This window comes from Aspergillus costaricaensis, assembly GCF_003184835.1.
Source record: "Aspergillus costaricaensis CBS 115574 unplaced genomic scaffold BO79scaffold_1, whole genome shotgun sequence".
Lineage (NCBI taxonomy): Eukaryota > Fungi > Ascomycota > Eurotiomycetes > Eurotiales > Aspergillaceae > Aspergillus > Aspergillus costaricensis.
Genome location: NW_020291801.1, coordinates 762,380 through 787,324, shown reverse-complemented (window position 1 = coordinate 787,324; position 24,945 = coordinate 762,380). Strand labels below are relative to the sequence as shown.

The window sequence follows — 24,945 nt, the reverse complement described above, 5'->3', positions numbered from 1 at the left end:
GGTTAACTCAAAATATATGAATTTAGTTTCGTATTCTGTAGCATGATTGCTTTCACCCAAGATGAAATTGATATGTTAGTACACATGATATTCTTGTTTTCCATTTGCAAGTTGTCCACGGACATAAGTGGAAGATGCACGTGGGGATGCCCAACGGCAAGTTTTCTCCGCCTTCTGCCTCCGAAGCTCTCTCCGTTCCCGCGTCGCATTTATTTGCTGCCATTCATTTCAACATTGTTGCTCTGGGCCTTCCAGAATGATTTTGGCTCTTCCCGGATAATTATTTTGATGATCACCTACTCACCTCACATTGCACGAAATAACCGGACCCCTCGTTGACGAGCCGACGACGTTACACCCTCCTACCCACCCTCCAACGTCCAGCCTCCGTTCTTCCACCTTCACTTCAACACCGCACCCACCATGTCCGTTTGGAACCCCGATAATATTCGCGATGTCGCCGAGTCGGTCGGTGTTGTGAACCTCAGTAATGATGTAACCGAGAACCTTGCCCGCGACGTCGAGTACCGCATCGCGCAGGTCCTGGAAGAAGCCCTCAAATTCATGCGCCACAGCCGACGCACGCTACTCACAACACAAGATGTCGCGCAGGCCCTGCGCGTACTGGACGTGGAGCCACTGTACGGATACGAGTCTACAAGGCCCTTGCGGTTTGGAGAAGCATCACTGGGGCCTGGTCAGCCGCTGTTCTACGTGGAGGACGAGGAAGTGGACTTTGAGAAGTTGATAAATGCGCCGTTGCCCAGGGTTCCTCGGGAGGTCTCCTTCACAGGTATGTTTCTTGGCCCTGCTGCTGTGTGAAATTATCAACAATGACATGTTGGCATGCTGACTCCATTAAGCCCATTGGTTGGCGGTTGAAGGTGTACAACCGTCCATCCCCCAGAATCCTACGGCGGCCGACTCGAGAAACATGGAACTGATGTCCAAGGGACCCAACGCAAGCTCTACATTGGCGGCCATGAGTGGAGGAGGAAATGTCTCTGTCAAGCCCCTGGTGAAGCATGTGCTTTCCAAGGAGCTGCAGCTATACTTTGAGAAGGTCTGCAACGCCTTCCTGGACGAGTCCAGTGAGGAGTACAGGACGTCGGGTTATGCTAGTCTTCGAGAAGACCCTGGGTTACACCAGCTGGTGCCATATTTCGTGCAGTTCATTTCGGAGAAGGTGACGCATGGGCTGAAGGACGTCTTTGTCCTGACGCAGGTGATGCACATGGCCGAGGCTCTGGTACAGAACAAGTCTCTCTACGTGGACCCTTATGTGAGTCATGATTGTCACATGAACAACACCGATTACATTTTACTGACTCCTGATAGATTGCCTCACTTGTTCCACCGATTCTGACGTGCCTGATCGGCCGACAACTCGGTGGCAGTGCTGAATTGACGGAACAATTTGCCCTGCGCGACCTTGCGGCATCGCTTCTGGGCCTTATCGCCAAGAAATATTCCAATTCGTCGCATACACTGAAGCCACGCTTGGCCCGGTCGTGCCTGAAGACGTTCCTGGACCCGTCCAAGCCGTTTGGGGCGCACTATGGCGCGGTGATCGGACTACATGCGGTTGGCGGTGCGGAGGCGGTGCGGGTGCTGATCATGCCTAATCTGCCGACGTACGGCAACCTGCTCAAGGATGGGATGGCGGAGGAGAGTCCACGCCGGCCGGAAGCAGAGCGGGTGCTTAGCGTGCTGCTGGGGGTGCTGAACACGCTACGGGAGGGCCGGATGGCACTGGCCAACGGTCATGGCGCGATGGTGACGGATGGCCTTCGAGATCGGCTGAGTCAGAAAGTGGGCGAGTTCCTGGCCGCAAAGATTAGTGACGCGGGGGAAGTTGACCTGGCTCATGCCATTGTGGAGTCCTCATCCTGATTCTACATTGTCTCTCTCACTACAGCAAGTAGCATCATTTGTATCTACTCTGGATGTACATCTTAGGGGGTGGGTGAAGAGGCATGCGTGAATCTTTTCTACATTCTTGTTAGTTAATTCTTTGTTGCTGGGCATGGACAGAATCGGCGTTTTGGGAAAAGGGTGTTTAGAAGGAGGGAATCGGGGCTATTCTTGAATGCTAGCTAGCGAATTGTACCTCTGCATGATATACTTACTGATTGCAACAAAGTATACTAGTATATTCATAGTGTAGGGAATGTCTATAAGAGAGGAGAAAGTTGTGTTACCGGTTTCCTTGTAAGGGAGGGGAGACACGACGTCACCCTCTCTCTCAAGTTGGTGACCCTTGTACCACCGCCTGCCTGGTTGGGCATGAAATGTCGGGTTTTTTCCGTATTATTTTGTCTGGATCTGGTATGGCTGGGAAAATGCGACCGGCTCATTCTTTATTCCTGGCCTTCTTCTCTCATCATCTACTTACTTACTACTATTCATCCATCGCGCCCTCCTGCCTCTCCAGGGATCGTGTGTGGTTGGACTAAATTTTATAATTGCCCAGGTGAGTTATATGTTCCTGCATCTTCCCCTCATCCTATTGATTGGAGGTTTCCCGAATCTGAACCTTTTTTCCCGCCATTCTCTCAGATTCTGCGCTTGATTCCCAGCTGGCGCCCAACCCAGATTGGCCTCTTGTCTTTTTTTGCCCGCCCCACGAACTTTTTCCGGGCCCACACAGATCACGGACAGCAATAATAATCGCTCAACCATCGCCCGTCAATAACTACTTCTTTCTTTTCCCTCCCCCCCACGTCCGCGTGCCCTTTTCCCAAATCTTATTTAATTTCCTCCTTCTCTCACTTGTCTGGTGAAGAGGTTTAATTGCTTTGGTTGTCTTTGACTCATTGAGTGATCAAAGAGCCAAATCGCTTTACTGCTGCTTCTCTCTGCACACTTGCCCTACCCGTTATCGTTGCCGTCGGAAGTCGCCTCGCAGATGTTCAGTGCTGTGGCTTTTCGCGACATCGTGCTGTTTTAAGCTCGTCTTCTGTCCTGCCTTCCATGAACCCGAAGGATCTACTACGGTACCTGTCTAAGCCTGCCAAGTAGGTTGTCTCCGTCTTCTGAATCTCTTCCATCCACTTGGTCTCTTGTGGGTCAAAAGTTTCTGTCATGGCTAACAGATCGCGAGTAGGCCCCGATAACACGCCTGAACCCCACCTTTTTTTCTCCAGTCGCGCAAACCTCACTTTTTCCTCTCCCACATTTCAAAAAAGCAGATACTCTCGTCTGCTAGACCCGATACTTTCGCCGGTATCGGTATCTTCCAGCACGAGGGTTACGACGATATAGTCACCATTCCCTTTTCCAGAGGCTTTTTCCTCCTTTCCCTCTCGTTCCGCCCTCCCTAGCAGCCCTTCAGGCTTCTACCGAATCTACCCCTCTTTGGCTGAGTGCCAATTACCTAAAAAAAGATTAAGGGCCTACTCTCTCAGACGGACATAGCCCCCCTGTTCGTCTGGGCAGCAGATAGTGCTTCCTAGGCTCTTTGTCTACGGTCCACAAATCCAGTCGCGCGCACCTGCTATATCGCTGCTCCATCCGCTCTACCGATCAATTTCACCACATTTTCAATCGGTCAAGATGGTCTACATTGGAATTCCCCAGCACTACACGGCGTCGCCGTCCTCGTTCATGGCCACCCCGTCCTTGACGATCAACCATGAGGCGACCCAGGATCTCGATTCTACCAACGCCTTCGAAGGTATGTCACTCTTATAGTAGAAGCGCATGCTGGCATTATACTGACGTGAGCGAAGGCCCCGAGAAGCTTCTGGAGGTTTGGTTTGCCCCGTCCGCTCAGGAACTGGGTTCCGCCGGTCCTGCCGGCCTGAAGGCTGTGCCCGAAGAGATCTGGAAGGACATGCTTGATCTCGTCAACTGCCAAGTGCTCTCAATTGTCTCGTCTGAGGATGTGGACGCCTATCTCCTGTCCGAGTCCAGCATGTTCGTCTGGCCCCACAAGCTGATCCTCAAGACCTGTGGTACGACGACCCTGCTGTCGGGACTTCCGCGCATCCTCGAGATTGCCGCTCTGTTCGGTGGCTTCCCTCGCGCCACGGCGCCTTCCCGCGGCATCGCCGTCGCTGCGGCCCCGTACCGCGTGTTCTACAGCCGCAAGAACTTCCTCTTCCCTGACCGTCAGCGCGGTCCCCACCGCAGCTGGAGAGACGAGGTTCGCACCATGGACAAGCTTTTCCTCAACGGCAGCGCCTACATGATTGGCAAGATGAACGGCGAGCACTGGTACCTGTACCTGACTGAGCCCAACACCTTGCTCACTCCCCCGACCAGCCCTCGGGTCGAGTCGGAGGATCCGGTGACCGAGACCAAGATGCTTCAAGTGCCCGCAGCTGGAGCATACCAGACTCGCGAAGATCAGGATGAGACTTTGGAGGTGTTGATGACCGACTTGGATGAGGAGAACGCCAAGCAATTCTACCTCGACCACGCTACTGCTGTTGCCGAGAAGCGTTACTGCAACTTCGAGGCCGACAATGACGACCACGTTGATGTCTTTAGCAACAACTCTGATATGGATGACGTGTCGTCCAACGGTAGCCGCGTCTTGCCTCCTGAGCTGACTACCGAGGGTCATGCTCTGGGAACGGTCGTGTCGGAGTCTTGTGGTCTTTCGGACGTCTATCCTAAGTCCAAGTTCCCCGAGTCTCGGATCGACGCCTACCTGTTCACCCCATGCGGATTCTCCGCCAACGGCGTCATCCCCACCCCGGACCAGAACACCGGAACGCACTACTTCACGGTGCATGTGACCCCGGAGCCTCACTGCTCCTATGCGTCGTTCGAGACCAACGTGCCGCACTCGCAGAACGGCCAGACTACGCAGGAGATCATCCAGCAGGTGGTGAACATCTTCAAGCCCGGACGCTTCACGGTGACCTTGTTCGAGGCTAAGCCTGAGACTACCACGGCCGACGGCGAGTTGGACCACATCAAGGAGGTCAAGTACATTGAGCGGCAGGCAGCTCGTCGCACCAAGATGGAAAATGTGGCAGGATATCGTCGGGTGGATCGGATCGTGCATGACTTGGACGGATATGACCTCGTGTTCCGCTACTACGAACGTCTTGACTGGAAAGGGGGGGCCCCTCGGCTCGGAGAAGAGCGCGTTTGAGAGCGAACACAGTGTCTATCCATGCATGAGAGATGAGATGGAAGTGGGAGAATGATATCGTTTACTTGACTGTTTCCAATTTCGGGTTTTGTCAACTGTTACTTTTCTGTCATCGAGCGATTGAGCTTTGTTCCTTTTGAGCAATGTTAGTATCCACCTTCGCTTACGCCTTGTGGCATTGTGGTTATTTTGAACGAATATTATCCGTCTTACAGACTGATCAGGCGCATTGATCGTAGAACTGTAGAACTTCCGAGTAGTTGAGTGAAGAACGAGTGAAGTAGAAATAAGCAGCGGGCGGGCGCAGGAGCGCGCCGGCGGAAAGTCGACCACTCGGCAGACTTGCCGGATGGGGGGCCGTAACACCGATAAGCCGGCCTTTCGTTCTTTCATTCGCGCTTCATCGCATCATCTTCCCCAAGCTGTCTCCATATCCAGTCCACCACCTTACCCTTTCTATCCTGAATGATTTGACAACCTATTTTTGAATTTCGCCTTACCAAAATCCCCAGACAGATCGAGATACGAGTTTTCATCCGCGCAGCGAGCAAGCCTTGTCGGCTCTCGACTGCCAACATCACCCGTCACTTCATTCCTTCAACACAAACACATACACACAACCACCACGATGTCTTCACCACCTCCTCCATCCTCCAATCCCCTTAAACGCCCCTCCATCTCTTCCGCCTCCTCCCAACCCCTCGGCAGCCATCCCAAACGACCGCGCATGCATCCCCTCCGCCAGACCTCCTTCCCCAACACCATCGACGCAGACACGCGCACCTACAGCGACGCCGGCAGCGTGACGGGCAGTTTCACAGGCAGTTTAGGCGGGACCAGCGCAGATGGCGTCTTTCTCACGAAAGGAAAGAAGCGCGGCCGCAAGAGTAAAGCGGAGAAGGAGCGCGAGAGGGAAGAAGGGAGTCTGCGGGCGGGGATGGATCGACTGGGATCGGTGGATGCGGATGGCGCGTCGGTGAGGGGCGGTGCTGGTGGCGGAGGTGCTGGAGGAGGAGGGGGAGAAGATGCCGATGAGGATGAGGATTTTGATGATGAGGGGGAGTTGTTGGGGAGGGAGGAGGGGACGACGGACACGGAGGCGGAGAAGAAGAATATGGCGTGCGTATCCCACCATTCCCTTTGTTAGGTTGTGTTGTATTGTGGTGTGGTGCTAACTGGTTCTTTCTGTCTAGATTGCTGGTGGATGCATTCAATCCCATCCAGTCGGAACGATACGATTTGTTCAAACGAGCCAAGTTACGAAAGGAAACGCTACGACGTATTGTCAACCATGCTCTGTCGCAGTCTGTGCCGGCTAGTGTGGTTACCACGATAAATGGCTTTACGAAGGTCTTTGCCGGTGAGATTATCGAGAAGGCTCGTACCGTGCAGGCTGAGTGGGCTCTTGCTCATGATCAGGCGGCTTTGGCTGCCATTGAAGCTGAACAGGCGGCGACCACGACGACAACGACAACACCTGGGGGTATAAAGCAGGAGCCCGTGGAGAGGGGGCCTATGTCTACGCCGGCTGGGAAGAAGGATGTTAAGTTGCCTCCGAATCCCCATCGGGGCCAGTTGCTGCCTTCGCACCTGAGGGAAGCGCTGCGGCGGTATAAGCGGGATGGAGAGGGTGGTGGCGTAGGGTTCTCCGGACTGAGTATGGGGAATTTGGGGGTAAGAGGGTCGGTCACTTGGTCGGCTGGTAGTGTTGGTGGGCGGCGTATCTTCCGGTAACTATTGATAATCGGAGCCAGCCATGGGAGCAGAGTTGAGCGTGGATAGCAAAACGGTGGCTGATAAGGACCACGGCTGTGATGATATTGTTTAATACATGACGGTAGACAGATTGTCTATATTTACTGAACATTGAATACTCAGTTTAATCCGTAGCTTGCCATGCATACCATCACTTCATATGTAGTGATAGCACATGCAACGCGCATATGTTTCTCATAGTTACTTCTTTTTCTACTCTCATCAAGGTCCATCCATCCATCCAGTATAGCTCTCATTGCACCACCTGTCACTTTAAATTTCCCACATTCTACTACCATGCAGATTGTCAGTTACTATAAATGTATTACCTGATGATGATAGCATGATGTAATCATATTAATATGTTCATATTAGCATGAACATATTATAACTAATACAGAAATCTATTCTGCATCAGTACCATAGTAATAGCATGTCCCGATATATCTATTGTATCAAAAACCCCCAAACCAACAGTAGTAAGCATCCGTCATTCACCCCCCATTCTTTGCATCCTTCCACCTTACCCCCCGCTTTAATGTACCAACACCAGTGGTATCCAAGATATCTCCTCTGTCTTCTTCCGTTGCTGTTACTGGACTGGAAATAGTATTTACCCAGCCACCGCCGATGATGCTGCACTGGTTGTACAGCAAAGAGGAGAGTGCTGGTCACATTGCCAGTTTCCTTGACATGGATGAACATGTCACTTCTAAGGCACCAATGACATCTATTAATATTGTGTTTCAGCATTTATCAGGGCTTCCTTGGCTCGGTGACTCATTATAGAAGGCAGTGAGCCATTCCAGTGGTCTAATAACATTGTTGACGTCTCCTAACATACCAGCCGGGGTTAAGCTAGCACCACAGGAATGAGTGCCCAACTTTGTTATCCTCCATTGATTCCTAAGGCAGTCACCCATTCGAGTAGTCTGACACCATTTTGGACATCTTCAATATGTAGCCGCGCTCTGACCAGTCAGCAGTCATCGGATACGATAGAAACAGATGTTCAGATACCTGCTATTTGACAACCTGCCATTAAGACCCTGGATGCTGGCGTCAAAGGACAGAGACATGCCCCTCCATGACACAGCCGACGCAGAAGGGCTATTCCGAGAGGACGTCATATTCGCCAGGGGAAGTCTTGAGTCAGTGGACCATCCCAGAAGCTTTCATAAGATGTTCTGCGCCTGGCTGCCAAAAGCGCATCGTGGTATAGATCCGCATGCCATTGACGATTGGACAGGTTAGGTCTGTCACATACCTCCACGTAATTTTTTATAGAGCTTTGCGACTGGCCAATATAACCCTCAAAAAGAGCGTTGTCGATATCCTTCGCCAGCCATGCGTTCTCGTTCTCTGCCTCACGATCTCTTCTTCAAAGTGCCTTGCGGCTCTTCGTCGTTACAGCTCGCGAGATGCAGTGTCATGTTTATACATATGGCTTTTCGGTACGTTTCAGTCGGCGGGTCATATGTGATAGCCTTTCGCCCGAGCAAGTCCACCTTTTTTGGGCGTTAATGCATAGTTTATCCCGACGGGGGATCCCGTATTAGCATTTTCCAGGAAGCACCTATAGAGCCATGATTTACCTCTAACTATTCCAAAGCCAGTGATGCCACCCATTGGCTTCTCAATATGACTAGGACTGCACTGTTCTGCGAGTAACCTTTTGAGGGCCCCGCACTGCGCGGTCCATATCTTGGTTAGAGCTATCACGTCCATCGAGAACACCCTCGCCTGACTTCAGATCTCGGCCTTGGTCCAGTACAAAAAGCAGGCAAGGTAATCGCCCACTTCCCAGCTGGACTTGTCCCGCCCGATGGGCTGAGGTACTTCCTCCTACGCCCATTTCGCCTAGTTGCACCACTCCATTTAGCGAAAAAAAAAAAAAAAAAAAAAAAAAAAAAAAAAAAAAAAAGAGAGGGAGAGAGAGAGAGATAATGATAATGTCTTTGCTAACATAGAGTATGCGTGCAGTAGTCGAAACAGAGGGAAGGTTTGTTTCCATAAGTTTCCCTAAACATTGACGACTTCTCAATGGGCCTGTAGATTGAACTCTGCATCATTACTGTCGTTGGCAAACTTTCAATTTGATAGAGACATCCTCCATGGTATTATTGCTATTGTCCTGTCCATCATTTGGTGTAACGAAGCATTAATCAATGCAAATCAAGCAGTCTTGATTTGGAACGACGCAAAAATACCGTACTGTTTCTGATGAACTTATGACTACACCAGTCGACTGAGCGTCGGTGATTGACCAAAATTTAGTGTGCGAGACACGGAGAGACGGTGCAGTTGGGGGAGGAGGGATGGTCCTGAGAGAAATCGAAAGGCTCTGCCTCTATGGAGGTGGGGAGATGCTGTGCAAGACACCGGATTTGGGATGCACGGTCAGCATAGCCTCACAGTCACGCAGAAGAACGCCTTGAGGGGTGATATAGTGGCGTGGAATTGGAGAGTGCATCGCTCCTCGATTATCTTGCTGGGAGGACCATGACATGGCGTCGGAGTCAAGTGTTCATGCCTAGATAGGACAACTTTAAAGTTACCGTATTTTGTGACGCCTATATTGTTAATACCGAAATGATCTACATCTCCGTTACGAAAATAACCGGAGCAACTGCCAATTTTTTTTTCGCGACAAGCTTTGAAGCTTATTTTATTGGCCGTCGCACGAAACTTATAGAACCTCCTAGTAATACTTGTTCGGCAACCTGTCTACTTACTCTCCAAGCCAAACCTTTCAGCCTTGCAAAAAGCCGCTACTGCACACTAGAAGCTGGCCAATCTCGCTTACAGTCATACGAATCAAGGGTCTGTGTTGTCTGGTGCCGCAAATCCAAACATGCAAGTCATCATCTCCAGGTCGCATTATAATTGAGTAATGGTGAGGGGCACCATCGACTATTTTTACTCTGTGGCTTATTTGCATCGTTTAGTGACTCTTTCTTTCTCTTTCTATCTTCTATTGGAACAGATATCTCCTCCGTCGCCTGGCTTACTAGGCGCGATATATCGTTTTTGGTCTAGCGGTTAGTGCTTCGACATCTTCTAATCGCTAGGTATAGATAGTAAGCGTTGAAAAGGCCCGCCATTTCTAAAACGATTTATTTAAGTGGCGAAAGTTCTACGCTTTTCTTTTCCTTCATCTCATTATATTCCCTCGGAAAGGCATGTCGTCTTCGAGCTTCAAATCATGGCTAACATGTTAAGTCCGTGTGATATGGGAATCAAGTCATAGACATGCTTATCTAAAAAGTTCTATGTACAAATGTTCGATCTTAAAGCGTCGTAATATAAAAGAGAAAACAAGGAAATAAGGAAAGGAAAAGAACCCAACTGTCATAGAAAAGACAGTGAGAAAAGAGCGATCAACCTCTAGGAGCAAAGGATGAAAAAGTTCATTCGCTTCTTACCGATCAATAAGCATGTCAATCATGGCCCTTCACACCAAAGGTTAGTGACTGAGTTGGGCAGCTGCCTGGCAAACTTCTGCATGATAATGGCGTCAATTACTGTTTATGGCCCATTCAGCTGGTGTCTATGCAACTATGAATTATGCCTTTATCCTAGAGAAAGACCCTTCCCCTTCTGCTGGCTGTTAGCAGCTCGGCAAGAGTACACTGGAAGTGCTATAAGCGTGGCTAAAGCTCAAGCTCATTGATCCAAACATTCTTACCACATCAACTAAACTGCCTCTGGCGCTTTGCATAATCTGTCCGTTGAACTCATCTCAATAGGGACATCCTTTCCCGAAATTCTTTCCCACTGCTGCGGTGATTGCCAGACGCCATTCTCCAAAGTCGAAGATACATATTTAACAGGGCTTTCTTTGCTTCGGTGATTGCTACTCCAAAGTCGAGAGAAGTACGAGGCCACGCCACGTGGGTAGTAGCGCTCGATGAATCGAGGTAGTAAAAGCAAGCAGGAACATAAGAGGCCCACATTGCATTCGAGTACACTGTGATGTTTTCAAGCATGTCGTAAGTCAGCCTCGAAGTATTCACACAAATTGTTAGATGCAATTCAAGTGACTTGGGGGTGAACATACGCCCATATAGCTATGTCTGAAATATTCCAAGTCTTATCTGCACTGTCATAGAGGACATGTGTCTTACCCAGCCGAATCAGGCTAGTCACACAGGCACTGCGCATAAATTTGATTAGTTCGCAAGCAATACGAGAAAATTGCACACAAATGTGATCGCAACACGTACAGGATACCGACACTAAAGACGGCCAGTAATCGTAATCGCCGCCGCAGCGTCATGTTCAACCCTAGACAGGATCGAATTGGAAGCAAAAGGACATATAGGTCTGTCGATGAACTCAGGGCACCTGAAAGATAGGGCAGTATACTAGGAGGAAAACATTTGCCCTTGCCGAACTGGTTCCATGCGTGTGAGACCGGTGTACACTCGAATATAGTGACAAAGAAGAGGCCAATATGGGTGACGGATACAAAGATTATCCCCCCAATAATTAGATAACGCATTCTGCGATCTGGAGCGAATATTCGGTAATAGAAGAGGAGAAAGCTTAATTTCACCGCCGGGGTTAAAAGGAGGTAGATATATTGGGCGATCGTGAAGTACTGTGTAAAATCTCTTTCATCAGTATTATATCGCGAAGTGTTTGAGCTGAGACAATGCAGACCTTTAGAGCTGGCACGAGCCAAGCCATCGGTTCATCCCACATATGTCGTCCAATTCCGTAGTGATAAGCTATAGACCACGTTCAGTATCAGCCTATAATCCTGGATTAGGTATTCCGTCATGGGGAGGAAGTTATACATTCGAACATTAGCCCAGAAAAGACTACCGTCAAACACTACGAACTCAGCGCTCTTGTCATACTAGTAAGAATATATAGTGAACTGCTCTTGTACCTACCCAGGCTAAGACACAGAAGTCTGCCAAATCTTTCTCAGTATCACACCGGGAACAGTAGGGTTTGTTTCCTTGACTTACAGTCATCTGCCCCTAGTTTACATTTGAGGATCTTGACTCGTGTAAACAGTCGCATCGTAACCCCACAAGTGGCAAGCGTGAGGCAGACAGTATGGAGCGCAATATTTCCGCTCATATGATTGACAGGATTGATAAAGTTTGCCTGCTCACCAGCAGGAGGAGATATAACGCCTGGCCACTGCGTCGCCATAATGAAAGAAGGGAAGTGAGTGAAGTCTATGCCAATAACTTGTGAGTGGCGGGAAGAAGTTGCAAGGTACAATCGTTATATACGCCGATAGCTCAGGGGTAGATAAAACAATAGGATGTCAAAAGAACTTGGAGTTGTGCATATTTACTAATACAACTGGGGAGAACAGACGCGAAGACATACCGGAACCAACCAGATTAAAGATAAGAAAAAGCAATATGAAAAATGATGAGAGAAATGTAAAATGGGGAAATAAAACGGATGAAAAATTATAAATACTGAATAAAAAGTTTCGAAAAATAAAATTAGATAAAAAGGAAAGAAATTCTACCATAATAATACGGGGAAGGCGCGGCAGAGCAGACACAAGCAGTATGGAAGGGCAAAATCAAGAGGTCATCATACAGGGGTCCCCTGCCTGTCGTTTGGGAAATTGGGGGCCACAATGTGATAGGCTGTACGTGCATGCATTAGTTCACATAAGCTAACAGCTCTTTGTCCTCCAATCCTTAGCAATACTGTCTCCTTGAACGTCTATTTAGTGTGCTTCACTAACTCCTACATTTTCCCTCCTACCACCCTACCACCCGACCATCAACATGGCTGTTAACCTTTTGAGTATAGGCATTTCCCTGCTCGTAATTGTATGCATCTTCCTCCTCAACTGACTACTCTACTTTGATCCGAATAATACTGAAATCTATTTGCTTAGTACCCAATAAGCCGCATTATCTACAATGTGTTTTTCAGTCCATTGAGCCATTTACCCGGGCCAATTAGTTGGTCTGCCACCCGTTTGCCGTTCACTAGAGCGCTACTTCGGGGCACAATTGTTCATGACTTTGAAAGATTGCATCGCAAGTATGGGCCTGTTGTGCGTACCGCCCCCGATGAGGTCAGCTTTGCCAGCGGGGACGCTTGGACAGACATCTATGCGAGTCGGCCTGATGATCGCCAATTTCTCAAGGATCCCCTTTGGTGGCGAAGGCAGCCTGGTCAGCCTGATACTCTTTTGAGTGCGATCCATCCGACCAAACATTCTCGTATGCGTAAATTACTCGCACCGGCGTTCACTCCGCGTGCTTTGAGGGTGCAGGAGGCTGTGCTGCAGAGATATGCCTCACTTCTCGTCGACCGGATCAGAGACCAAGTGTCAGCCGCTGGCACAGACGGAGCAGTGATTGACATGGGTCCCTGGTTCAATTTCACCACTTTTGACATTTTCGGCGACCTCGGCTTTGGCGAGTCATTTGAGTGTCTACAGCACTCACGGTATCACCCCTGGATTGCACTACTATTTGGTAGTGTTAAGGCAGCCTCATTCATTGCGGCAGCGCGGTATTACCCCCCGTTAGAAGCGCTACTGATGAAATGCATCCCCCGCTCGCTGCACGAAAAGAGTCAGCGCCATTACCGGCAAATCGTGGACAAGATCGACCGACGGCTTAGCTGGGAACTTCAGCGACCAGATATCATGTCTCACTTAATCGATGAGAATGGCCAAGTGGCATTACCACGGGGGGAGCTTAACTCGACCTTTATGATCTTGACAACAACGGGCAGTGAGACAACTGCTACGGTGTTGACAGGTATATTGGCCTATCTAGTCAATGAACCACCAATTCAGGAGCGCCTCATCCGGGAGATTCGCGAAAGGTTCGAATCGAGTCAAGACATCAGCCTGTCAGCAGCGGCGGATCTGTCGTACCTCACTGCAGTGATTCAGGAGGGTCTCCGACTGTGTCCACCCGTGCCGTGGATGCTTCCCCGCCAGGTGCCACCAGGAGGAAGTACTGTGTGTGGGACTTGGTTACCAGGCGGGGTAAGTCAAACAAACAAATCGCTGGGGGTCCCTCACCCCGTTTAGATATATGATCGACATAAGCACTACTGACAACGAAAACACAACCTTCTAGACCCCGGTTTCTCTGCAGGCTTACACCCTCAATCGCGACCCCTCTCGCTTTCATGCAGCCTCGTCCTTCGTTCCCGAGCGATGGCTTCCGGATGCGTTGAACAACCCTAACTCACCCTTTTACCACGATGACCGTCAGGCGGTGCAGCCGTTCAGCATGGGGCCACGGGCTTGCCTAGGTCAGCACCTGGCATGGGCAGAGATGAGGTTGATCCTCACCAAATTACTGGTCGGCTTTGATTTCGAGGCGGAAGAGGGGAAACGCCTGCAATGGGAAGAATTGCGGACCTTCTTGTTGGTGGAGAAGCGACCCTTGGAGGTGCGAGTGCGGCTGGCCCCGGTGGATTGACATCCGTCTTGGTGGGGCTGAATCCTTTGAGCTTGATCCAGCTTGTTTCTATCTAGGTGTACTCGCCGTTACATTACTTGTAATGGTTCTTTGCAAATTTTGGTCAGAAAAGTACGAAATACCTCTCTTCTTTAGCACCTATCAACCATCTGGCCTTGATACTAGAATCATTTCTTTCATATTATTCCGTTTTCCAATGATGCGTGGAATGTCTTCTAGAATATTGGAAAATGATTTATAATGTCTTCTACATGTCTATCTGACAACCTCAGGGAAGGTAATACACGTGCCAAATTACCAGTAATAATGTAGTGTGCTTTCTCACGGGTCGTTAGGTCCCCAGATCGCCAGGTCGTATGTATTTTTGGTTCTTATCAGTATAGGATCTGGTTGTTATTAGTACTAATTATTAAAAAAATTAAACTGTAAAAATACACTGTCTTACCAGGTAATAAATCTAATAAGATCTTATATTATATAAAATTTTAATTAAATTTTATTAGAAGATCTAATAATTATTAGTTAAGATTAAAAAATCCTAATCTAAAAAGTTTTAGTTATAGATTATTATATATATATCAGATATTATTTATTCTATTTCTATTTTTATATATTAATAATATTTTTATATTATAAATCTATTTTAAAATTATTAATTATATCTAGTTCTTTCCAGCAGATACTAGTAGACTTATATTTTACTAATATAATTTAAATATTAAGATAAGCTTTATTTGATATAACTTAAAAATAATTAATAAATTTTAATTATAAAAAAATAATTTTATTAAAAATATATATACACATACATATACATATATATATATATATATATATATATATATAATATTAATATTAACTTAAGTATATGTATGGTACAATATATTACTAGAAATTTTTAATTATTTATAATATAAATTAATATATTATCTAACAGGAAGTCACTCCAGAGTCTAAAATTATAAATAAATATAATAAAAATTATAAAAATAATTTTTATAATTTTATTAGTTATATTCTATATCTAATTAATAGCTTTGGGATAAACTAGATATAATTTATTAATTTTATATATAATATATATAATTTTAATTTATACTAATATTTATTAATAATATTTAAAGAGAAGAATCTGCAATACCAGCTTATTTAAAAAAATAATTAATAAATATAATTTTATTATTTATTAATATCTACTAATAATACTCAGAGAGAAGAATCTGTAATATTAATTAATAAATATAACTTTATTATTTATTAGTATTTACTGATAGTACTCAGAGAGAAGAATCTATAATACTAATTAATAAATATAATTTTATTACTTACTAATATTTATTAATAATATTTAGAAAAAAGAATCTGCAACACCAGCCTGCTTAAAGAAGTAATTAATAAATATAATTTTATTATTTACTAGTATCTACCAGTAGTAATATCTATATAAATTAATTTAATTAAATTAATCTAAAATATCTTTATTAATAATTTTCTAGTAATATTTATTTTTTTTTTTTCTCTTTTTATTTATCTCAAGTTATTAATCTTTAGATAAGTTATTTTTATATATTTTATTTTATTAAAAAATATCTTTTAAAGTATTATTTCTATTATCTAAAATATTATTATTATATTTAATATATTTAAATATACTGCTTTTATATTCTTTACTAATCAGAAAATATATTAAAATAAAATAAATTATAGATTAATATCTTAACTTACAGATCTAGATTATACTTTTAATATTATTCTTATTTTTATTATTTTCTTCTATTTTTTATTATTTATTTCTGATTTTTATTAATTATTTTTATTTATAAATTTTTCTATATAATTATATCTTCTGTAATTTCTATTATTATTTTCTAGTTTCTATTAATTAATTTTATTTATAAATTTCTGTATAATATCTTTTCTTTAAATTATAATATTAGATATTTCTAATTATTATTAAATAATATTAATATCTAATATTATTTTTAATCTTATTAGTATCTACCAGCTGATCCCAGTTAAATTATAATTAATAATTATTAATTAATATTATATTAGTCTGGAACCTGAATAATTAGATAATTATAAACTTATTTATAACTAGTAATTATTAAAATACTGAAAATATAACTATTATTTTTATAGTAAATAAAAATAATCAGTCTAAACTGATTACTTTTAAATAGTCTAAGAATTCTAAGATATCTAGTATTAATAAGTTAATTATTATTAATAATATCCAGTCTGTTCTAAATACTATTAAATCTTAGATTAAGTTAGAGAAACCAGATCCTGCCAATAGTAATTAAAAAAATAAAAAATTTATTAAATATATTAATAATATTTAGTCTATTCCAGATATTACTAAATCTTAGACTAAGTTAGAGAAATCAGATTCTACTAATAGTAATTAAAAAAATAAAAAATCTATTAAATATATTAATAATAATTAATTAGAATCAGAAGCTACTGATAGTAGTAAAAATAAATCTAATCTTATTATATAAATTATTATTTATTATTAATTATTACTATTATTATATAAATTTTTTTATTAATTATTATTAATTATAAAATTATCTGTGACTGTTCTGTTCATTATATTAATATATTTTATATTAAATAATATTATTTAGATGAAATTATATAGTATTATTTTCTTTTATTTCTTTTTAATATTAATTAGTAGATTATTCTGCTATATATAAATAAATATTTATATTATATCTATATTATATAAATATATTTACTAGAAACTAAATTATTATAATATTAATTAATAGTATCTAGTTCTGATCAGGGATATAATAAAATAATTATCTATAAATATATAAATAAAAATTATATTATATAATCAAAATCTTTCAGAAATAATTAGTATATTATAATATTAATTAATAATAGTATATAGAAGAATTTGAAAGCCTCAGAATTATTAAAATTAAATCTAATAAATATCAGCAGTAAATATTATTATTAATATTATTAATATTTATTAATTTCTTCTAATATCTTAAAGTTATTATTATATAGTATCTTATCTATAAATATTACTAATAATAAATTAATATAATTAAATTTAATTATTTCTAGCCGAGCCCCCGCGGAACTAATTTTTATTAAAAAAATTAATTTTATTAATAATATTAATTTAATTATAATTTCTGTATCTGGTGGTTCTTCAGCTATTATTAATAATAATTAGAAATATACTAATTCTTATTCTGATAAGAAGACTTGTACTATTAATAATATTTTAAATATTATTATTTATTTTTTAGTTAAAAATATAAAGAGTACTAGTAATAATAACTAGAATTTTTTTAATAATAAAAAAATTATCTCTAATACTGATAAAGCTGTTTCTAGTAATAATTAGAACTTTTTTAATAATAATTAAATTAATATAATTAAAGAATAAGTCTTTATATATTAATTATTATATAATACTGAAGCTAATTAATAGTAATTAATAATCTATATATTTATTATATTAAAAAATATAATAATTACTATTATTCTAAAGTTATAAAAAATTATAAATAATAAATATTAATAATTATTATATTTCTAATTTTTACTAGATACTAATATTTTTATAATAATTATTATAAGAATTAAATTTTTTAAAGTTTTCTAGATTTTACTAGTTAGAATTAAAATCTTCTTTAATTAATTCTAGTAATAAAGAATTAGATATAATCTTTTTATAATAATAATTTCTATATATATCTAGTTATTACTGAATATAAAGAAATTTACTTTAGTCTTTACTGAGTATACTCTTTCTATTTCTATTATTATATATATATATAAGTAAAATTAAAGATTATTATATTTATATTTAATAAATTTTATAACTAACTAGTAATTACTAATATAAATAATAAATTATTTATATTAAAAGATAAAATTAAAGATTATTATATTTATATTTAATAAATAATAGAGTACTAAAGAAAAATATTTTTTATTTTATTTTATTAAATATATTTAATAAATTATAATAATATCTAAATTAGAAATACAAGCTATAATATAAAATTTTTTATTCTTTTTATTTTAATATCAGAAAATTCTGGAATATTACTAGTAATTTTTAATAAATAAATTATTTTTTTTATTTTTTTAAAATTACTTTCTGTTATTTTTTATATATTTTATCTAATTTTTTAAATTTATTAATTATTTTTAGATCTACTTGTTCCTGATTATTATTAAAAATAAATAAATTATCTTAAATAAAAATTAATCTTTTTTTTATAAATATCAAAGATAAACTAATACTTTTATATCTTATCTAGTATAATTAAAAAATACTAGAAGAATCTAGTATATTTAATAATTTTATAAGATTAATTATTAAAGTACTTAAGATACTCTGATATATTAAAGTTTTAACTTATTTTTTTAATTAAATTAATTATTATTAATAAGATAATAAATTTAATTAAGAAATAATTAATCTTTTTTAGAAGTTTCTGTTTGTTTTTTAGATGTATATATTAATTATTAAAAAATTAATAATATATTATAATTAAAAAGATTTTTTTAATCTTAAAATCCACATTAATCTATCTGATTAAATTTAAATTTTATTAATAAGTTTTAATAATATTATATATAATAATAATACTTACTATCTGATTATATGGAGAAGAGGAAGATTAATATTATTAATATTTATTTATTAATAAATAGATTTAATTAGATTTAATATTTTTTGATATTTTTTAAATATATCTAGTAATATCTGAAAATATATAATATTTAATTTTAAAAGAATTTACAAGATTTTCTTATATGTAGTCTACTATTGGATTATTATATTAAATAATTTATAAAAAATATTTAATATATTTTTACAGTGATTTTCAAAAGATACTATTAGTATTTATAATATTATAAAAATTATTAGATAATTTTAAAATCTACTGATAATATCTTATTTATAATATATTTAATAATAAATAAAAATTAATTAAATATATTATTACCAAGTTCAAGAATTATTAATAGTAATTAAATATTTTCTAAAATTTATAAAGAAAATTAATAAAAATTAATAAAAATTAAAAAAAATTAATAATACCAGAAATTTATTTAGAATATATATTTATTATTACAGTTTTAATACTAGTCTTATAAATATGATTCTATTTAATACTGATATTTCTAATTTTTTTTAATAATAAAAATAGTATAAGGAATAACTGGTAATATATTTTTATTAAATTTTTATTAATAAAGATTTAAGTAAGAATAATATCTGATTAAAAAATATTAATTATATTATTATATAATAATTATAATTAATATTTATTATTTTAAAATATTTTATTTTTAGTTGTAAATACAACTTCACAGATATTTTTAGTAATTTTTTTAAATATTATATTTATTTTAAAGAAATTAATAGATTTCCAGTACTTAACTTATTCTTAAATAAAATAAATAATCTATATATTAATTTTATTATTATATATATCTTAAATATAAGCTGTTCCAGGAATTTTAAAATTTTTTAATAAAAATTTATAAAATACAGCTATTTCTAGTTAGTAATAATTCTTTATAAATATATATATATATAATATATTTACCTTTGTATCCTTGACTGAGAGAATTATATAAAAAATATTTTTTATAAATTTAAAATTAGATTTTGTCTCGTGTAATTAGTAATAAATATAATTAATTAATATTATTTAATTTAAAATATTTTAAGTATACTTGTAATAATATACTGTAAAAAAATTTATTTATATTTTATTAATTTTATATTAATAGAATTTAGAAAATTATTAAAACTTATTAATAATAAATAAATAGATATTTTAATTTCTGACCAGTTATATAATATCTTTTTAAATTTTTATTAATATTTTTCTAGATGGAGGTGGTGGATATATATAAAAATTAAAAAATACTAATAAAATATATAATATTTTATTAATATCTTCTAGTAAAATCTAGAAGAAGATAACTAGATAAAAAAAAATTTTAATAATAAATATTTTATAATAAATTATTTAAATTAATATAAATAATTATTAATTAAAAGTGAAAAGAATCAGAAAAAATTAAAAAAATTAGAAATAATTTTATGATACTGGAATTTTCTAATTATAATTATATTAAAAAATATATATTCAGTTTTATTATTTATTAGTTGTTATTCAGTTTCTCTATATAAACTAATAAAATAAATAAAATTAATATTAAATATATCTAGTATTAACTAGAATAAATATATTCTTTAATTTCTAGAAAACTAGTAGCTATATCTTATATACTTATATAATAATTAATTCTATTACTATTAATTTATATATATATAATTAGAATTAGTACTTACCAGGTTATTTTAATTTTAATTAAAAAATCTAATAATAAGTCTTTCTTTTAAATAAGTTTAAAAATATTTTTATCTTACTATTTAATTTATATTTTAAAAGTAATTTCAAGTAATTTATTTAGTTTAATTATTATTAATATTCTATTATTAATATTCCAAGATAATTTATTACTGAATTTCTAGATTATTCCAGGTATTACTAGTAATCTCTATATAGAAATAATAAATTTTAAAATATTTTATAATTTTAATATAAATTTTTATTTTTAAATATTTTTATTTTTATAAAGTACATGGTATTCTACTGAAAAAAAGATATTATATTATCTAATAAAAGTTTTTTTAAAAATTATCTTTACTATACTAAATCTAATTAAATTAATATAGAAATTATTAGAAAATAATAAAAAGATAATACTTATTTATATAAATTATTAATATCTTTTATAGAAAATTATTTAATATTTATATAATATTTATAATTCTTTTTAGAAGTTTTTGGGTACTCTGGTAATAATAAAATATATTTAATAATTTTAAAAAATTAAAATTAGTTATTAATAAGAGAAATATAACTTAAAATTAATAAAAAAATATAATTCTGAATAAAATTAGAAAAATTAATATTATATTAATTATTACTAGTTAATTAATTTTCTTTATTATTAATAAAAATAGTATTTTTTTTATTATTATCAGTAATAATATTATCCTGATATTAAATATTACCAGAAATACTAGAAAATTCTAAGAATAAAAAAAATATAATTAAAATAATATTCTAATCTAAATCTTATATAAGATAAAATTGAGATATTTTAGACTTTTAATAAATATTATTATTTCTAATAAATATTAATAATTAAAATATCTTATCAAGTACAGAGATGGAAAAAAAAAAAAATTAAATAAATAATAATTAATTAAAAATATATATTTATATTTATATTTAATTCTAAGTCCTATATTCTATAAATATTAATTATAATAAATATAACTAGTTATATTCATTTACTAATATAATATATAAGATTATATTTTAATATAGATATATATATAAAACTTCTAAGTTATATTAAATAAAGCTTATCTTAATATTTAAATTATATTAATAAAATATAAGTCTACCAGTATCTGCTGAAAAGAACTAGATATAATTAATAATTTTAAAATAAACTTATAATACAAAAATATTATTAATATATAAAAATAAAAATGGAATAAATAATATTTAATATATATATAATAATCTATAATTAAAACTCTCTAGATTAAGATTTTTTAATCTTAACTAGTAATTACTAGATCTTTTAATAAAATTTAATTAAAATTTTATATAATATAAGATCTTGCTAGATTTACTACCTGGTAAAACAGTATATTTTTATAATTTAATTTTTTTAATAGTTAGTACTAGTAACAACCAGGTCCTATACTGGTAAGAACCAAAAATACATATGACCTGGCGACCTGGGGACCTATACACCCCTTTCTCACGTACTGCGCTACATAGTGCTTCAGAGTCACCTGAACAAAATGTGACATGGAAAGATTACAAAACCAACAACATAAGTATGTCAGATCACACCGATCTAGCACAGCGCACAGATATCGTTTTACATCCTGAACGTCCAAAGCGTGGACCCATAAACCTCTTCCACCAATTACATAGCCGCACATGGTTATGTCCTGAACTAAGGGAAAGGCTCCCTCAAAGCTTGGGCACTTTCTTTAAGATCCAATCATATTCAGAGTTTTCAGAAAGCTTTCCCCTCCTTCGAGGCTTATCGAAACGACAGCCTTGCATCCTAAGACCATGCCTATCATGTCGAAGGCATATTTCGCAGGACGATTAGCTTGACGAAAGCGGGTGCACTGCCCACTTGAGGTATCGTCCAATAATGTCGATTCAGTTGAAGAGCCATAGTCCAAACTACCATGGCCCCAAAGCCCCTTCTTATACATCGACTTGAGACGAGCAAAATATAGGAGCTTCTCTTCGTTCCACAGCATTATCTTTTCTATTGATTATCACTTGGATATGTTCTCAATGACACTACTCGCAGATGCACCTATGCAATTGGCTGTCCTGGCCGCAATGGCAATGACATATTGGCTATCCATCGCGGTCTACCGGTTGCACTTGTCTCCTTTAGCTAAATTTCCAGGGCCAAAGCTCGCCGCCCTGACTGGGTGGTACGAATTCTATTTCGATTATTGGAAAGAAGGCAAGTATATCTTTGAGATTGAACGTCTACATCAAGTCTACGGTATGTTCTTCGGCATTTGAAAAACCTCATGGATCGTGGTTAGTCTAAGGTGGCACATTTCCAGGACCGATTGTGCGAATAAACCCCGATGAGCTATCTATTCATGATCCTGCATTTTACAACGAGGTTTACGTGACGGAGAGTAAGAGGCGGACGAGCCATTATGACGTGTTTTGCAAAGGGATTGACTTCGACGGTAAGTAGTACTCTTCGCTAGATGGAGACCAAATAAGTAGGACACTGAGATGTGGACCATTTCCAGGATCGCACCTTCTTACGGTTGATCACGACTTGCACCGCAAGCGGAGAAAGCCTCTTGAGCCCTTTTTCTCCCGGATGGGCATATCTCGCTTACAAGATATGCTAGCTGCAGTTGCCTTGAAGCTGGAGGGGCGTCTCCGCGAATTTGAGGGAAGGCACAAAGTGATCCGACTCGATCATGCCTTTTCGGCCTTTTCAGGTGATATCATCGGAAGGATCTGTCTGGATCGTGACGACGCTGGGGACGAGTTTCTGGATCACCCCGATTTTGCACCAGACTGGTAATATTGATTACTATATCACGGAGTATGTGCTTCGCCGCAAAGAGCTAAACGGGTCTGCAGGTACAATCTGATCCATAATCTTGTCCGTTCACTTCCGCTATTCACCGGCTTTCCTTGGATTGTTCAGTAAGTGGATATGCTAGACTTTACACTGTTGCATGCCATGCTTCGTGATACGGTTTGGCTTTTGGCTACTGGCTGACTGGACGATTGTGTTAGGCTAGTAAGCTACGTCCCTGAAGGGATTCTGCTAAAGCTCTTTCCGCAAGGGCAAGTCTTCAACACATTCAAGACCGTAAGGAGCAACCTCCTCTCTTATGACACCCCGTCAACCCCTCATTCAATGTACATCTGCGGATACTGATGTGCTGCTGCATTAGGTTGCGCTGCGTAACATCACCCGCATCTTGCGTGACAGCGAAACAAACAAAGAACACAGGAACAACACCTCGCTATTCCATCACATTGCCAGAAGCGAACTGCCCGAGTCAGAGCGATCTCCTGAGAGGTTGGCCAAGGAAGCGCAAGTTTTACTTGGGGGCGGAACCGCTAGCACGGCCCGGACCATCGGTTTCGCCTCCTATTACATTCTTTCTAACCCACAGATTCGGTCGCGTCTCCAAGAGGAGCTGCGAGAGCTCATGGCTGAGTGGCCCGACCGGGTCCCCAGCGCAAGTGAGCTAGAGAAACTGCCGTACTTGCAGGCCCTCATCAAGGAATCCCTGCGCCTCAGTTATGGAGTCATGCACCGGTTGCCTCGCATCTCGCCCGACATTCCCATCCAGTACAAGAACTACACAATACCCGTCGGGGTCAGTTAACTTCTCCGTTCCTGCCTGCGATCATAGACACCTAGCATTCCCCTATTGTTCTTTTTGAGATTATCATGCTGAGAGTTTCATTGCCTTATAGACACCTGTGGGAATGTCAGCTTATTTTATGCATTCCGACCCTGTGGTCTATCCCGACCCGAAGGTCTTCCGTCCTGAGCGCTGGCTCGGGTCCATTGACCCAGCCATGCATCAGCAATACGTGCCATTTTCTCGCGGATCACGTAACTGTCTCGGTCAGAAGTACGTTTCTCTCCCGCCTTGATAAGGCCCCTCGACCTTCTGGTTCCTTTACTTGGGTATACTGACCGAGCAAACCGTCTCGAACATGATAGTTTGGCCATGGCAGAGATGTCACTTATCCTAGCTGTGCTCTACCGGCCTAATGGACCCAAGCTGGAGTTGTATGATACGGACGAAAGCGATGTGATTCAAACACACGATTTTGTAATCCCACTCCCTAAAATCACGACTAAGGGAGTCCGGGCACTGATTCGTTGAGATGTGGCTCTGTCAGCGGTGGAGACAGCCTGTGCTTACAATGCAACCGCTATTTGTTAAACGGACTCCTACACATTCTTGTACACCTCAGATTAGTGCTAGAGAACCTCACTAAATCAATTCAAAAAAAAAAAAAAAAAAAAAAAAAA

General features: G+C 38.3%; 6 protein-coding genes across 6 annotated transcripts; 5 read left to right on the top strand and 1 right to left on the bottom strand.

Moving 5' to 3' along the window:
* The first annotated feature begins 212 nt into the window (after positions 1–212).
* On the top strand, positions 213–2,096 carry BO79DRAFT_241783 (TATA-binding protein-associated factor TAF6). The gene is made up of 3 exons (XM_025685158.1): positions 213–793; positions 864–1,282; positions 1,339–2,096. Exons 1-3 carry the CDS (start codon positions 424–426, stop codon positions 1,891–1,893), a joined length of 1,344 nt encoding a protein of 447 aa, XP_025545097.1. The 5' UTR covers positions 213–423; the 3' UTR covers positions 1,894–2,096.
* Positions 2,097–3,555: 1,459 nt separating this feature from the next.
* On the top strand, positions 3,556–5,107 carry BO79DRAFT_134432 (adenosylmethionine decarboxylase SPE2; the record flags this gene model as incomplete). The annotated part of the gene is made up of 2 exons (XM_025678020.1): positions 3,556–3,676; positions 3,732–5,107. 2 exons carry the CDS (start codon positions 3,556–3,558, stop codon positions 5,105–5,107), a joined length of 1,497 nt encoding a protein of 498 aa, XP_025545096.1.
* A 428-nt stretch (positions 5,108–5,535) lies between these two features.
* Positions 5,536–6,938, top strand: BO79DRAFT_162932 (transcription initiation factor TFIID subunit 11 family protein). The gene is made up of 2 exons (XM_025679096.1): positions 5,536–6,226; positions 6,301–6,938. Exons 1-2 carry the CDS (start codon positions 5,736–5,738, stop codon positions 6,839–6,841), a joined length of 1,032 nt encoding a protein of 343 aa, XP_025545095.1. The 5' UTR covers positions 5,536–5,735; the 3' UTR covers positions 6,842–6,938.
* Positions 6,939–10,558: 3,620 nt separating this feature from the next.
* BO79DRAFT_261278 (uncharacterized protein) lies at positions 10,559–12,225 on the bottom strand (the record flags this gene model as incomplete). Its single annotated transcript, XM_025686471.1, has 7 exons — positions 11,842–12,225; positions 11,764–11,783; positions 11,665–11,701; positions 11,528–11,595; positions 11,089–11,465; positions 10,923–11,018; positions 10,559–10,832 (listed from the first exon to the last, which is right to left on the bottom strand). Exons 1-7 carry the CDS (start codon positions 12,029–12,031, stop codon positions 10,559–10,561), a joined length of 1,062 nt encoding a protein of 353 aa, XP_025545094.1. The 5' UTR covers positions 12,032–12,225.
* Positions 12,226–12,630: 405 nt separating this feature from the next.
* Positions 12,631–14,415, top strand: BO79DRAFT_283645 (cytochrome P450; the record flags this gene model as incomplete). The annotated part of the gene is made up of 3 exons (XM_025688168.1): positions 12,631–12,675; positions 12,744–13,853; positions 13,948–14,415. The coding sequence occupies 3 exons, from the start codon at positions 12,631–12,633 to the stop codon at positions 14,293–14,295; spliced, it is 1,503 nt and encodes a 500-aa protein (XP_025545093.1). The 3' UTR covers positions 14,296–14,415.
* An 8,306-nt stretch (positions 14,416–22,721) lies between these two features.
* On the top strand, positions 22,722–24,900 carry BO79DRAFT_162928 (cytochrome P450; the record flags this gene model as incomplete). The annotated part of the gene is made up of 8 exons (XM_025679095.1): positions 22,722–22,920; positions 22,985–23,116; positions 23,183–23,462; positions 23,526–23,591; positions 23,685–23,760; positions 23,846–24,277; positions 24,378–24,538; positions 24,631–24,900. 8 exons carry the CDS (start codon positions 22,725–22,727, stop codon positions 24,794–24,796), a joined length of 1,509 nt encoding a protein of 502 aa, XP_025545092.1. The 3' UTR covers positions 24,797–24,900.
* Positions 24,901–24,945: the final 45 nt, after the last annotated feature.